The 15979-nt window shown below is 37.2% G+C and overlaps 2 protein-coding genes across 4 annotated transcripts in view; one reads left to right on the top strand and one right to left on the bottom strand.

Moving 5' to 3' along the window:
• Window positions 1–3427, top strand: part of LOC116259663 (cystathionine gamma-synthase 1, chloroplastic) — a 29935-nt gene extending 26508 nt beyond the window's left edge. Inside the window, exons 9-11 of the mRNA XM_031637528.2 lie at window positions 2460–2555; window positions 2644–2762; window positions 3136–3427. Of these exons, the coding sequence (XP_031493388.1) occupies window positions 2460–2555; window positions 2644–2762; window positions 3136–3259 (339 nt within the window). The 3' untranslated portion in view covers window positions 3260–3427. The remainder of the gene's footprint in view (window positions 1–2459; window positions 2556–2643; window positions 2763–3135) is intronic.
• Window positions 3428–7097: 3670 nt separating this feature from the next.
• On the bottom strand, window positions 7098–14087 carry LOC116258429 (ceramide kinase-like). 3 transcript variants are annotated; one of them, XM_031635578.2, is made up of 3 exons: window positions 13762–14067; window positions 8459–8592; window positions 7098–7358 (listed from the first exon to the last, which is right to left on the bottom strand). In XM_031635578.2, the coding sequence occupies exons 1-3, from the start codon at window positions 13861–13863 to the stop codon at window positions 7304–7306; spliced, it is 291 nt and encodes a 96-aa protein (XP_031491438.1). In that variant the 5' UTR covers window positions 13864–14067; the 3' UTR covers window positions 7098–7303. The 3 variants fall into 3 exon arrangements, with proteins under 3 accessions (XP_031491438.1, XP_031491440.1, XP_031491437.1); XM_031635580.2 differs by lacking the exons at window positions 7098–7358; window positions 13762–14067 and adding exons at window positions 7972–8359; window positions 9090–9684; XM_031635577.2 differs by lacking the exon at window positions 7098–7358 and adding an exon at window positions 7987–8359 and having other exon boundaries at window positions 13762–14087.
• Between the last annotated feature and the right edge of the window lie 1892 nt (window positions 14088–15979).

The following is a 15979-nucleotide window of genomic DNA, read 5'->3' as shown; positions in this document are numbered from 1 at the left end:
AAGAGTTCTAACCAGATCAGACCTGTTTGGGCATTTCGTTTGGTAGAGATAACGTAACCTGGCGCTCTGATACCATGATAGAAATGTAGCACCAATATCTGTAACCCGAAAACAGCACTCACGCAGAGAGAGAGAGAGAGAGAATGAAAACAAGAAGAAACTGAGGAGAAGAAGCCGTAGCCAAAATGGTTTGCACGGCCTCTATTTATAATCTCATTTTCAGAATTCTAAGAGTCTCCAATCCTAGAATCCTAGGAGATTTCACAAGCTCCAAGGACATTAATTACATCATAGAAACCTAAGAGACTTCACATATTACAAGGATATTAATTACAACATAGAATCCTAGGAGACTTCCCATATAACAAGGATATTAACTATAACATGGAATCCTAGGAGACTCTTCACATGTTACAAGGACATTAAATATTTTAACACATTCTACAAGGAGGTGGAATCCTAAGAGACTCCTCTTCAACGTGCTGGTGAAGGATTTATATTTTAACATCATGGGTGGGCTCTTGGCCATGCATAGTAGGTGGGCCCACATGTGGGTCCCATTTGGCAATTTATATCTTGAATTAGATATAGTCTTCGGATTTAAGTTTTCTAATTGGATTTGAATTTCAAAACCGAATGTGGATCCAATTTTGAATATTGGATTAGGATTTGGACTCGTAATCCTGCCTTGGGGTTTGTGCTACGAGTTGAATTCATGACTTGAACCTAAATTATGTTTAGATTCGAAATTTTCTATGAAGTTAAACAATTGTTTTGTGAAATTCTTTTGTAAGATTTTGAAATTGCATCCATATCGACTGAGATGGAAAAAATTTGGGGTGTTAACAGTATGGAAAAACACACATGAAGGCACACACACACACACAGAATTGTTGAACAATTTACTAAAATAATTGTATTGATTGGTATCTAAGGAGTCATGAAGTCTACAAAGTATTGACATTAATGCAAGTAAATCAAATAATGAACTTTATTAATAAGACTAGTATCTGACCAGGCTAAATATTAACGGTTGGACAGCTTGGGCTGGAGTTGATAAGAACAGGCCAATAGGGCACCAACACATGTATAAAAACCAAAAACTAAGGCTTCAATTGAAGAAAACCCTTTTTACTTCAAGTTTTTTTTTTGAGAAAAAGGACAAGCATGTCTTTGTGCAGGTTGACAGCACCTGACTCACTGTTGACATGAGTCGAGTGCATGTCAAAAATAGGACAAATTTGGTCAGGTGCAGTTGACTGCAGCTGATGTGTGTTGACCGTGTTAAATGCCATGTTAGAGCCACACCAGCACGCACAACCACACCGACAGCGACATGGGTGTGGATGCTGTTTTCAAGCATGTCACATAGTTGTCCTTTGCATTAAACCAAAGGACAACTCCATCCCCCTATGTGCGAAGGGCTATGAATATTGACCTCCGAAGCTTCTGGAGGCCTCCAGCATCTCTCCTCTCTCATGGTTTCTGAATGTGAAGTGGCCATGATTGTGCATCAAGATTTGTTCTGAAGTGAAGTTCGGGACAAAAAAAAAGTGATAGTTGCGTTTCAAATGTGCTTCAATCTATTGCAAACCAGACAAAGTTAGATGTCTAAAACTGGCACGTTTTTGAGCTCCAATGAATAAGAATAGATATTTCTGAAAGACTGGAATAATTTTGTGCTTCAGCAAAGTGGGAAGGGAGGGAGAGAGAGAGAGATACTATTGATTCAAACAATATACCAAGTGGTGGAATCTATTGGTCTGCAAGGAGCTCCAAATAATTGAAAATTGTAAATGGGAAGATCTTGAACATGGAGATTAAACAAAGTTTAACTGCACTAGCGTCAAAACAATTATCCTTCTAGGTCTTGAACAAAGGGAAACGAGCGGGAATTAATAAAATCTGTGGATAACTTTGTTCCACTAGCTTATACATAGTTGCAGTTAAAAGGTGGACATTAAGCACAAGTGCCTCTTTGTGAATTACAGGCAGTTGGATATGATGTTTTAAAGGCTAAGCATGCATCTGTAAATGGTTTAGTGCATTTGTAAATTATTAAAAAGATTTAAAATATGTTAAAAGTGATTTTTGAAAGATAAATTTTTTTTCAATATTTTCATCTGGCTATATTTTCAAAGCATCATGTTTTCACTTGTTTTTTGGCATTTTTATTTAGTTATTTTGAAACAATTATCCATATTCGTGATATATATATATATATATATATATATATATATATATATATATATATATATATATATATATATATATATATATACATGGTTCCTTAATAATGGACGATGTTCAGAAAAGGTATGATACTGTTCTCAGACAACAATAGTCTGCTGCTTTAGTTCTAACTTCATAGCTCACAAGCACAATTCTAAATTTAAAGACAAGTATTCCTGTCCGTTAGGTGTCTCTGCTACTTGGTTATGATGTCTAAAAATTTTCAGGTTTCACGTGTCCATTACCCGGGCCTGCCCAGCCACCCAGAGCACCACATAGCTGTTAAACAGATGAAAGGCTTTGGTGGTGTTGTCAGTTTTGAGGTGTGTATTAATATTCTTTTTTCATTTGCCTTTGGATGCAACAGCTGGCTCTCCTAGAATACTTATTGATTATTTCATTCTTCGGCAGGTGTCTGGGGATCTGAATACTACGAGGAAATTCGTTGACTCCTTGAGGATTCCTTATCTTGCTCCATCATTTGGAGGCTGTGAAAGCATTGTGGATCCACCCACTATCATGTCCTATTGGTATCTCAATCTCTCTCTCTCTCACCTGCACACACGCATGCGTCCTGTCTTTTTTAAGCATAAATTTGCTCGTAAATAAAGGTCTTAAGTTTCCAATAGAAAATGATAGCGGATAGACCACAGCTTGAAATGAATAGTTTTTACCCGACTATTGCAAGACATGCAATGGAACTGCAGGCCAGGTTTGCCGGATAAATCAAGGAAACATTTTTCCGATATCTCAGCCTTTTCTGATTCAGTGAGCTACATTATTTGGCCATTTCTTGATTGAACGAGCTATTATCGACACCAGCTTTTGGTTGAGATTTATTTAGTGGCATGTACTGCCTCTTCGGTTCTTCGTTTGAGTGATTATGTTTGCTCTAATGAACAGGGATCTTACTCCGCCTGAGAGAGCTGAATATGGGATCAAGGACTCACTGGTTCGATTTAGTATGGGAGTCGAAGATTATGAAGATGTGGAGGCTGACATTCTTCAGGCATTGGAGGTCATTTAATTAACAAGCGGCTGTCACAAGAAGCATTTGCTTCAAGTGCTAGTGAGGGTCGACAATGCCTGGCGAGCATACAGGGGTTACCACCCTCAGTGTCTATGCAGGTTTCCGGAAACATTGGACATGATAATGCGCTCTTTAATAATATTTGCATGAGATGTTTTTTTCCAATGAACCATATACGCGTATATATATTTCCAGAGGTCAAACCAAATAATAATTTGGGGGCATTTGGTAACCTGGAATTTTGATTCTGGAATCAAAATTCGAGAATTACATCACCTGAAACTGGAACTGGAATGAAAATTCCAAGTGTCAGTTTCCTCGTTTGACAGCCTGAAATTTTGATTCCAGATTTTAAAATGACTTATTTGATGAAAGCATTAAAATTCCAAACCTAATTGTTACCGTTGGATTACTGTGGGCCTTTTCGCAGCTGATTATAACATACTACTAAAATGGTACATGTTGCTTCTAACGTTTTGCAATTATTGGAAGCCATTCTAATAGCTTATCGAAGCTTAAAAACTAAGAAATGGACGAGCACCTTGTATTCTGTCCCACTTGCAATTCTACAATGAAGCCCAGCTCATATTCTCATGAAGATTTATCTTCACGCTCGTACATATATGTAATGCTATTAGGAAGATAAAAAAACTGTAGTTTCTTTCTATTCATTCTGTGTTTTTCTACCTTCCCGTCCTTGGTAATTTTACATGTTTCTGTATTTTGCATATATGTCTCAGTGAAAGCACAAAAGTTGTCTAAAGTTCCTGCACGGTGATAACGAAACATTGGAACCACTAGAATATGGGAAAGAGGATAAAATTTATGAAGATGAGCCGGGCAAGATAAATTACTTGCAATAAACCTTGTTACTTGACTCACCGGCCTGTCGAACTGGGACTAATTGAAGTCAGCCAGCGAGGCAACGCCGGATCCATCACTACCAGTTGGTAAAAGACGACTGGATACCTTTTCTCTAGTGTGGGAGGGGATCAAGGAGGAAGATCATTGTATTGGGTACCTTTTCTGTGGCTTATGACATTTTAAGGAAGGTGGGGTTTGGTGAGCCACGCCCTACCCTTGACCTAGCACGTCCGCCACAAATTGAGAGAGCGAGAGCAACACTTCCACAATCAGAGAGAGATGGGGATGTACATGAGCCAAGCTTGAGATCAACCAGCACTAGCTTGACTTGAACTCCAGTCAAGCTTTACAAAGTCTCCTTGAGCTTGACTTGATAGACTATGTTGGAGTTCGAACTTGTTTAAATGCAACATTTCTCTTGCTTGAGGCTCCTTCCTACCATGGAGGCAGATGATAGCTGGGAATGTGGTTATGACACTCCATTGAGGCTTTTCGCCCTCGGCCAAGCTTTTTTGAATCCTTCGGTCAAAGGTTTCTCAACAAACCCTACTAAAGGTTTCTCATTCTCATTTGAACCGACTAAAAACACTTGGTTGAGGGTTTCAACACCAGAATCCTCGACTAAAGGGGATTCCCTCGAGGGCCCTAATGCCATCGATTCTTCTAAAACCCTCTCTTTTAGGGAGTTTGGTGGCTCGACTTAGGGAAAGAGAGAGAGAGAGAGAGAGAGAGAGAGAGAGAGAGGACAAGAACCAATCCACTTGAACTTATATTGGCACTCTTAATCTCAAGATAAACACTGCTGAATTCCATGAGGATGGCACCCTTCAAGGTTCGAACTGAGGACATGACTATAACACACCATCTAACCCGACCAATTGCACTACCCTACCATCACTTAGAGAGAGAGTTTCGTATACATTGCAAATGATGCTGGCTCGTGGTTGATACCAATCAAAGTCGGTTTGTACCAGTGGCTGGCCAAAATTCTTTCTAGCGCGCCCAAACATGTTGAAAATGACATTTTGAAGGAAAAATAATTGGGCTTCAAACAGTCATTTTCGCGTGCATCTAAAAGCGACTTTTATGCCTTTATTTGTAGCATCTAAGAAAGTGTGCCCATAAATAAAGAGATGAACACAATAAACGAGGTTGTCTTGCTAGAAGTCAAGAACTAATTACTCATGTTGGGCGATCTGACCGGCGAAAGTGCGCAAGTTATAAATTAAGTTTCCATATCCAACAAAAGGGTACTGGGTACCCCAGGTCCGTAGCCTTGTTAAGAGGCAATTAGTTCCCCCTAGTTACCAAATCCTCCACTGCACTTGAAAAGGAAAATGTACTGTACTTTTATTATTTACTTAGGACAAAGCGCCTTTGGCATAAAACCTTCAAGACCATAAGTACTGTACTTGAATAATAGATTCCTATTACCTTCTCGAAATCAATGAAAGGTTAAACCAGAACAAGCCTACCATACGGCCATCTGAAATCAATGCCAAATTTGAAATTTGACGTGTAATTGAAAGGCGCCACCCGTTGTTAGGACATACAAGCGACAAGCAGAGTGATGGAGGCAGAACACAGGCATCAAACTCGCACTTGATAATTCCCCAAAATATTCAGGTGAACCTGAATTTTTATGTGAGAAACAATAGAATCCCGCACTTAAGGACATAAGCGCTTAACATCATTGCTTGACAGTATCTCATCCTCCCCAATACTACCTCAAACTGAAGAAGATTGTAGCAGAAAACACGAAGCATAACAAACTTGGGTGCTAAATTATAAGAAACGTAGGAAAATAATAATTTCAGTCCGCATCTAGGAGACATTCGAACTTCACGGTACCATCCGTACATTAATTCCCAACAAAAAAACGAAGAATAAAATAATCTGACACCAAGCTTTAACACAATAGTGGGGTAAACCATAGCTTCGGATCCGATCAATATTAGAATTGAGAAAAAAACTATTCAGAAGCGCTGCTCAAAAAAAAAAAAAAACAATTGGGAACCAAAAAGGCGAAGGAAAGTTGAAAATGAGTTAAAAAGCTAAGAAAAGAAAACAACTAATAAATATACAAGAAATGGAAATTCGGAAAGCCAAAACGAAGAAACGAAAGACGATGAACCTAAACAAGAAAGAAGTTGAAAAATGAAAGATACCTTCCAAGGATGCCTATGCCCTTAATTTGCAAGCGGTTTCCGCATAGACTAGTGAAAATTTCACGAAAATTTGCAGCAGAATCAAGGTCAGGATAGTAACGCTTCGGCGTTGAATCGACACAAATTAACAGGGGAACTTCTCCATGGTGGTCAACGAAAATGTCCCTATGAACCTAAGCACTCGGTTTTTCAATCAAGAGAGAGATACCGTGATCGTAAATAAAATGCAGAAACTAACAGGCATGGGTTACCATCTCGATACATGCGTGATGATATGGATCGGCACCACGCCATTGGGATCGTCGAGATCTGCAAGAATCTCCTTCAACTCTCCCTTCGTTGCCTGTCGATGCCCGTAAGCTCACGATTTCTCTCCTTCACGGTGATGAAAATGGTCAAATGCCCACGAATTGAAATTAAATTTAAGAACTTCATGGAGGTCTGGTCAATCGAGATGATCACGTAAGAGTTTGCCTCATTGATTGAAAGGCAATAAGACCCAATGGCACTTTGGCACCCTCATACTTTCCTATACTTGGGTCTTGAGGGTGAATGAGCCCACTTCCCGTGTTTGCAAGCGCTGCAAAACTTTACTAGAACACAGCTCCCAACAAGGGTATTATGAAATCCTTCAAATCATATCCCATGCTCACTGAGCACAAATTCGTGCACCCAGAAGGCATCAGCCTCATTTGATTAGGCAACTGGCCACCAAGCAATGTGAATGGCTTGAGCCTATAGTTCATGGCACGCCGTCCACTGGGAAATGAACAACCATCTCAGACAAATCCAATCCCAAACTCTGCGTAAAGAAAGTTTTCTTCATCGAGCTCGATAGTTTCTGAAGGAACAAGGCCATATACGTCAATGTTCGGGACAGGGTGAAGGCTGTGTTAGAGATGAGCCAGCTCTAACTGAAATGAACAGAAATGTAGAAATTAAAAAAAAAAATTCACAGATTTCTTGTACTCATAGTTTGAACTCTTTGCACACCAATCTGGAGAGATTATCAATTGCTGCAGCAGGCCCAATAAATAGCCTCTATAATAGTTCCAGCTCCAAACCTGCCCACAACCATTTAGATAAAAATAGCTAAATGATCAAAGGAAATAAATTGAATCAACTTGAACTTCAAAAACACCCTAAAAGGTTAACTCTATATAATATTTTAAGTTACACACCTTGTCACTACAACAGTCTAAATTTTCTAAACGTGTTGCATCAGATTAGGAATCTACCATATTACCTGAAAGATCAACACCTGAAAACTAGAAAATTGAACCATATTACCTTATTTTTTTTTTTCAGATGGAATTCATGATATTCATTCAGATAAAATTGACCAATCGTACTGTTCTGCCGTCAGATAAAACATTCATGATATTCATTCATTTGGAGTATTTGCTTTAATAATCTAGATATAGACCAGATCTAAGAGCAGCCTAATGTCATCTTAGAAGGCTGACAAATTTCTCATCAGCAGGGCCGTAGCATGCTTTCTTTGAAAAGAAAAAACCTGTTCAGACTCACATCAAGGAACTTACTATAGAAACAACACCATCATAGGCCTTGAGTTCCTCATCTATACGAGATAGCATGGTGTCCAATGCATGACCTGCCCTCTGAGTTATTATCACCTACCTACACAACAATGTTTTTAGCTGATTACAACTCTTATCATTGTCTGTGAACAAGAGAGTGCCCCATTCACTAGTTTGTAGTCCACCAGTCCAATGCATATTAAGAAATACTTTTAAGTTCAATGCACTGCCGGCACGCAGTCAAGCGTGAAAATGTTTTAAGTGACATTTAGTCATATTCATAACTTTGAGACCAGTTTAGCACGGGTGAATATGGGAGAGACACTTTCTCATATCAGACGTCCTTTTCCTTTCCACTAAATGGATGAACAAAAACCTGAAGACACAAAAAAGTTGCCTCGGAGAGGCCATTGTTGCATCTCTTAAACACCAAAAGACGGCTGTCGAAACATATACGTTGCTAGAACCCAAAGAGAAGGCTCTGTCTTTGTTCTGATGAATGCATGTACCACAAATCGGTGCATCTTCAAAAAAGGACAGAATGTAAAAGATCGATAAATTACTGCAACATAATGAAGGACAATAAACATATTGGTACTTCTGAGTCACAGTTCAAGAGCTACCTTCCAACATCTAGTAGGCGACATTCATGAATCAAGCTCCAATTAGCAAGTTCAATATCATGTATCTCTGAAAATTTGATCTCTGACAGTCCCCTGTACAATAACTGAATCTCGAGACAAGTAGAAGTGTCCAGCTGCCATGAACATATAGGGGAATCAGCGTAAGCAATTGCATTCGGAAGAGTGGTTTAATATATGCAGTTCATCACTTCGATACTTGTGGGCTAAAGGTGAAAGTAACCCGCAACAATCATTAATACACATTTAAGGTGAAAGTAACACATGCTATGGCATACACATGAATCATTAATTCACAGATAATGATGTGCACGTTTGTGTCTATAAACACACTATCTGTTTTACGTGAATTTCCTTTCTGCTATGTGAATTACTGAAAATTATGATGAGAATTCGACAAATACATATACCTGAAGCCGGTACCCCGTTCTCCAAGCGGGTTACGTGAATTCATAAAAGAAATTTTATAAGAAATTGAACAACCTTGACATGGATAAATTCTATCATAACAAATAGAGAGAAAGAAATCCAGAATCAGAAAAGGCAGGAGACAGAAGAACATAGATCAAAAGAAAAGGTAATGTAAAATGAAAATCGAAGAAACCAAATTTACCGAATCATCAATCCGCTTCCATGACAATCCACTCAAATCCATGGTAACGTTGATCTCCCCAACATAATCCAAAATAAAGTGGAATTGAGAAGCAACCGATGCTCCTCCGGCGGACGGTCGTGAGTTGTCTCATGGGATCGAGATTCGACAAACTCATCCACATTCTCTATTTCTGCAAACCCACCTCTGTTTAGCTCCATGGGTTTCCAAGAAACGGGCATACAACCAACCAAATGTTAATCCCACGGTCACGTACAAGCAAAAACCGAGAACATCAAATTGTGGGAAGAACTGAGAGACCGCCCACTTGAACGAATGGCAGTAGCAACAAAAATGGAGAAACTGAGTTGCTAGATGTCGGCCTACACATTGATTCAACCTTATTGTGAAGGCATTTTTGATGGTGGGGAGCCCTTGGGAAGGATTAAGCCCATCTTCTCCCACAGTCACAGGAGAAACTGAAAGAGAAACTAGGAAATTTGAAGATTTCAACTGCTACGTACAGAAAGAGGGAAATCTATGACGATCAAGGCCCCTTAATTCAACTTTTTACTATATAAATGACATAAAATGAAAAATGAGAGCACCAATTCTCTCTTACCCCCCCCCCCCCCCCCCCCCCCCCCCCCCAACTATTCCATCCCCTCTTACCTCCTCGTTGGGTGGAGATCGTTGAGAAACGATCTCTATTGGGAGACGCCGTATCCTATAGATCAAACAATTGGACAAGATGATTAAATAGTTGATTTGCCCAATAAAAAACGGTGCAGAGTGAATAAGAAAAATAAATGAGCGCTTTTCAACTCCTAACACAATTCCTGCATCCTATTTCTCCTGTTATTTTAGAAGGCGCATGGTTTTTCGGTTAGACAAATTCTTTATATATGAACAAAGAGAACCGGACCCAAAGGCAACTAGTCGTTCAGAGGCATATGCAATTACCTTGAGGGTGTGAGGATAGCTGGTTGGTTTGATGAACACACCGATAATGCATCATCACTTTTTTTTTTTTTTCTATATTTGTGTGCGTTATTTCCATAAGCATTAAATGATAACAATACAACAATCAAATTGAAGAGTATATCATAGAACATTTCCATAGGCATTAAATGATGACAATACAACAATCGAAGAGTATATCATAGAACCACCTAAATTCTTAAACAATCCTCAACCCTGGTGGTGGGGAAGGGTAGTGGCTTCGCCTCTTGCCTACTCATATACGACTACTTTTCTATTCCTTTTCAAGGTAGAAGAGCGTGCTTCTTTCTCTTTCCCACTAGAGCATGCACTGTGATTTTATTATTCCTAGCTCATAATCAAAACTAACTTGTTTTTGTTTAAAGTCTACTATGGTGGTCAAATTATAACTTTTTTCCAATTGTATAATTAGTTAGTTAAAAAACTTACGGATTTTCGTAATTAACAATAAAAAAGCTTAATTGTTAAAGGTAGGTGTTTTTTTTTTTAAAGTTCTCTTAATGGGGATGTGGCGTTTTCTTTCATTCAACTACAATTTAAGGTACAATACTTACTTAAACAATTGAAACCATAGGTTTTATAATCAAAGATGGTTCCTTGATTGTCCTTCTTCCTCTCTTTTAATCATTCCCCCAGAAGGAAGGGCCTTCGCCATACTGAAGCGTGCAAAGAAGGTGGAGCTTTGCCTTTTAATTTTTTAAAAGGATATTTTCTATTTAATTTTTTAAAAGGATATTTTCTAAACGGTACGCTTTAGTGTGTTTCATCAACAACTACAAGTCATATGCCGCCTGGCCATATATCAACCACCACACTTCCTGCCACCAATATCAAATTTCTCTTGAACAAGCATGGAGAGAGAAAAAACAAGATCGATGCGCACGGAACTCCTTGTGGAAACAAGATCCAAAATTACATTTTCTTGTAAAAATTATCGTCAATAAAATGACTGGCCACCATCTATGTACACGCAATTATCTTTTCTTGATATATAGGCAACATATCTTAAACTAATCTTAGTCTATATGTGTTTTTAAAATTATAAAATGTAAACGGCCGAAAATAATAATAAAAAAAACATTTTCGAAACCAATTTGAATTAAAGCTTCTTGTCCAAATAAGGATTCATATATGTCAGGATTATGTCTAAAATATTTCTTTTAAAAAATGTACTCCCTTATTTCACCGTAAAATAAGTCATGAAGTTATCGAACATTGACAAAGTCAATAGAAATCGTCAAGTGCATGTATATGTCTATTCCGTACCCCTTTCAAAGACTAGCTACTTAGATTAAATGAGCAGACAAAAATGGCCAAATCTCTCTGCGCCTCTTATTTCCCAAAGTAAAATATTGAAAAGTCTTATTTATCCCACAATGAACGACAACAAGTGCAAGAAAACTTGGAAATAACAATGTGAAGGGAACCTCCAACCTCGTTGATGAGTGACGATAGTGAGCGAGAAATTTGAAGGCTGTGGATGCAGACTCTTAGCAAGTCGAACCATTGAGTTTTCATTTTTTCTGCTTTACATTTTTTATGATCCAAACAAACCCAGATTTAACAGATATATAATGACGCTCCGTTTTTGGTATTTCAATGTATATGCATTTAAATAAAATTTGACAAAAACTGCTTTATATATGTTTGTTTAATTATCACATAAGATCATCAAGTTTGGCACATATTTTGTAAGCCTTCCATTTTCTCTATGTTACTAGCTTGCGCAGCCAGCTACCAAATATTTTCATAAAGAATTTAGATGGCAATTTTTTCTTTGTATTTTGCTATTTTAATTTAAAGATAAGGTGCTTGTATGCTATCTAGAAGTTAACTGTACAATATTCCAAGACCGGAGGAGGGGATATGTATAGAAAGGAACCAATTAACGAGACTTACGTATCCAACCCGAATACGAGCTTCCTTATGGAAATGGTTGAACTTTCTGTTGAGTTGGCAGCTGATGATTTGGAGTGAAGTGCTTCAAATTAAAGCAGATCCCATAGACAGTTTGCAAAGCACATCACTTGATAGAAAAGGGGGCACATCATCTTTTATTTACTAAAATATACCTGTTGGATTAATAAATGAACCGAACATTGGTGAAAGCTTTTTACCATATTCATCCTTATATATACGAAATAGGAAGTGGCCCATTTGCGGATGAATTTCAGGAAATGAACAACCTTTACTTCATAGTTTTTTGTTCAAAACCAAATTCAAATGCAAAGCAATTAGAAGAAATAGCGTTGTGAATTAATTAAGAAGAAGAAAGCACTACCATGGTATACTTAAAGACCTGCTCGTTTTCTTGATAATCGTTTTTTCTATATGGTTTTTCAAGCAGCAAAATAGGATTCTCGATCTTAACTCATTTGATGAATCAAATTAAACAAAAAATAAGGTAAGCAAAATTTAAACAATGCAATCAATAAAAAAAAAATCAAGGCAGAAATGAGCCCTAAGACATGTTAGAGGTACTGAATCTGAGACTGCCGCCAGCACATCATTGCATATACACCAGTTTATACCGAGGATATCTAAACCGCTATACAGTATAGCGATGATTTTATTCGCCATTGGTGGAAGTCATCTAAATCTATAACGGTGGTTAACCACCGCTATATTCTACTATAACTGAACTTACGCTTGGACTACTCAAATTTGAGGCTCACCCAGCCTCAAGTGCCCCAGGCATCGCTCAGGTCTCTCTCTGTTGTGATACGCTTGTATCCTTTTCTATGGTTATATTTAAATTTTTGTTCATCGATTGACACTGATGGCAGCGATGCTGCACCTTTTGACTTACATATTGATCGTTACCTTGTTTCCAGTACTCGGCAACCATGCAGTGAGACGAACGATAGTTTTTCATTGTTCACAATTAGCGGTTGATTGACACCGATGAAATCAATGCCGCATCTTCTGTAACTTGAAATCGATGCCAAATTTGAAATTGAATGTGCAATTGGAAGGAGCCACCCGTTGCTAGGACATAAAGGTCACACATTGATAATTACCCTGTTTTCAGTAGGTAACCACACTCCAAGTTTCTGTTGGCACCTGTCTTGCAGCAAAGAAAGCACAACAAGGCATCGAACTCTTGATGCTCGATCACACTATAGATAATTATCCAAAATACAATTCAGGTGACTCGTGAATTTCAAGTGAGAAACAATGGAATCCAGAGATAGAACGTCATTGCTTTGCAATCTCATCTTTCCCACCAAATTATAGAGTACACTACCTCAATTCAAAGTGAAGAAGATTGTAGCAGAAAACAAGAAGCATAACAACTTGCATTCCGTATAGGTGCTAAATTATAAGAAACATAAATACAAAACAAATTCATTCCGCATCTAAAAGACCGACTTCAAACTCCCCGTACCTTGTCCACATTAATTCCCGACAGGAAAACAAAGATCAGAGTAATTTAACACGAAGCTTTAACACAATAGTGGGGTAAACCATAAATTCCAATCAAGTACTGAAATTGAGAAAAAGAAAACTATTCAAAGCCGCTGCTCAAACCAAAAAATCTGAACCCAAGGCGAAGGAAAGTTAAAAATCAATGAGTTAGAAACGGAAAAAAAAATGCATGGAAATTCGACGAACGAAAAGCCCGAAGAACGAAGAAACCTAATATGCAAATGGACCCAAACAACGAAGAAAGTTCAAGAATGAAACATACCTTCCAAGGATGCCATGAGAACGAGGTTACGACGGGTGCCAAACGTTCGTCCCCCCTCAATTGGCCACAAACACTTGCCGCAGCCGCCGCCGCCGCCGCCATCCGGCTTTCCCTTACGCTTCCGCACAAACCTTTAAGACGGAACCAGAGGAATCGCCAATAGTCACAACCATAACACCTTGAACGAGCACGACAATCCTCAAATAATTCGTGCCCATTTCATGTAGAAAAAAAAAATATGAATCCCTAATTTTAGACCGCAGAGGAAGAATGGCTTCATATATTTGCAGTAACTCGTTGACTGCGAACCTTTTCCCAGGGAAATTATATTTAAGGTCCAGCACTTTCATCCAATCTCAGGAATGGACTTCAGCGATCCATTCTATGTAAACTACAGGTAACAAGGAAAAAAGATACCTAACAATTCTTTGGCAGAAAACTAAAGTATGTGACCTTGCGATGTATTAGTATTGCTAATGAAGATCTGTGCGTTATTCTTGACCACTCAAGAAATATCAAATCAAATTGATCTTCAAAAGAAAGCGTTGTTATTTACTCAATCAAAAACATAACATATTTTTGGGTTTTTTTCAACTTCATCTTATCCGTCCTTTGAAATTTGAATTCATATTCTCAATGGAAATTTAACTTTTTTCGATTACTTGTAACTTTGGTTGGCTGGTTATCGAGGTTACTTAATCCGTAGATTAGTTTATAAGTGAACTCTTATTAATTTAGAAACGTTTTTCAAATACTTTGTTTCTTCGAAGAATGAACCTGGAATTTAGTAAAAGTTGGATAAAATCACATAATTTAGCAAATTTGTTGAACTTGTAGCTATTGGATTAAATAGGTACTCTCATAAGTATCTTGTTTAAATTTATTCTCTTGGGTTCTAAGGCATAATATCGCATTTCAGATGGTAGTACTTTGTATATATATATATATACCCAAACACCTACTAAAAAAATGGTAATATTATCCACAAAATATTAGCTGGAAATGTGTTTTTTATTTTAATTAATTTCCATATATTCAATTATGCCAAATAAATATTGATATAAAAAGACCTACACATGTACACAGACACACACAAATACTATATATATATATAAATCACAAAAATTGGTTTTTTTCCAAAAAACACAAAAAACGAAAAAACTGTTTTTTTTTAAAAATGCTGCAACAAAAAATGCACTTTTTGTGTTTTTTCATTTTATTCCTTTTTTCATTAATTCTGAATTGCTTGTTTTCATTTACTAATTTTTATTTGCTTCTACTTATTTTTTGAAGTTTGTGTCATTAGTTTCTCACTTGTTTTATTTTCTCTTTATTTTTAGTTTCTTTATTTTTTTGAAGTTTACCATCTAGACAATGGGTTAAAACGATCAGATCAAGATCCAAATTTTGGTAATCTGAAATAAGGTAGTATGGGTTATTTTTCTAGTTTTCAGGTGCCGAGTATTTAGGTAATAAGATAGACAAACCTTGTGTATCTGGAGAAGCTGATCATATTGATCTTCTGTAGAGATCCGTGGTTGCGTCAGATTAGGAATCTACCTTATTACTTGAAAGATCAACACCAGAAAATTGGACCATATTACCCTATTTTATTTGTTCAGACAGAATTCATGATATGAATATTCAGATAAAATTGACCAATCATATTATTCTGCCATATTATTCTGCCATTAGATAAAACCTATGTCACATAGGTGCGGGGTGCAGGTGCGAATGATGGAGTGGCACATTTCAAAAAAATTAGGTGCGTTGGTATGGTGAAGGTAATTTATTATTATTATTATTACTATTATATATACACACATACAACAAAAAATTGTCTATAAACAAAAAAATGCAAATTTACACTATTACATTTGGTTGTTAGTAAAATATTAAAATCTAAATCAGTAAATGGTAAATGAGTAAATGCTTACAATACGCTTCAAACATTCGGTGCTAACAGTCATTGCAGCAAAACAAATCAAATTATGGACCCTATAACAAACAACAAAACCCAACAACAATTAATAAGAAAAACATGCTAGGCAAGTAAACATTAAACAACAATATAACCATCATTGAAGCAAAACAAAAAAACTGATCTAGGTGAAAAACATTAACACTTTAATAGTCAAACTCAAGCATGCATAGTGTATACCATGAAAACAATCACCAAACAATTTCACATTTCAGAAAATAATCATTAAATTCTGAA

The sequence above is a fragment of the Nymphaea colorata genome, chromosome 8 (genome assembly GCF_008831285.2).
Source record: "Nymphaea colorata isolate Beijing-Zhang1983 chromosome 8, ASM883128v2, whole genome shotgun sequence".
Lineage (NCBI taxonomy): Eukaryota > Viridiplantae > Streptophyta > Magnoliopsida > Nymphaeales > Nymphaeaceae > Nymphaea > Nymphaea colorata.
The sequence above is the reverse complement of the archived record's forward strand: the minus strand, read 5'-3'. Positions and strand labels throughout refer to the sequence as shown.

Bases quoted from the DNA above. Each gene is read 5' to 3' on its own strand.
- LOC116258429 (XM_031635577.2), bottom strand. From the start codon at position 13,863: ATGGCGGCGGCGGCGGCGGCTGCGGCAAGTGTTTGTGGCCAATTGAGG. The intron at 8,593-13,761 runs GTATGTTTCATT...TGTTCATGGCAG, and splicing joins TCTCATGGCATCCTTGGAAG to CTGGACACTTCTACTTGTCT. The intron at 8,360-8,458 runs GTAGCTCTTGAA...CCTTTTTTGAAG, and splicing joins CGCCTACTAGATGTTGGAAG to ATGCACCGATTTGTGGTACA.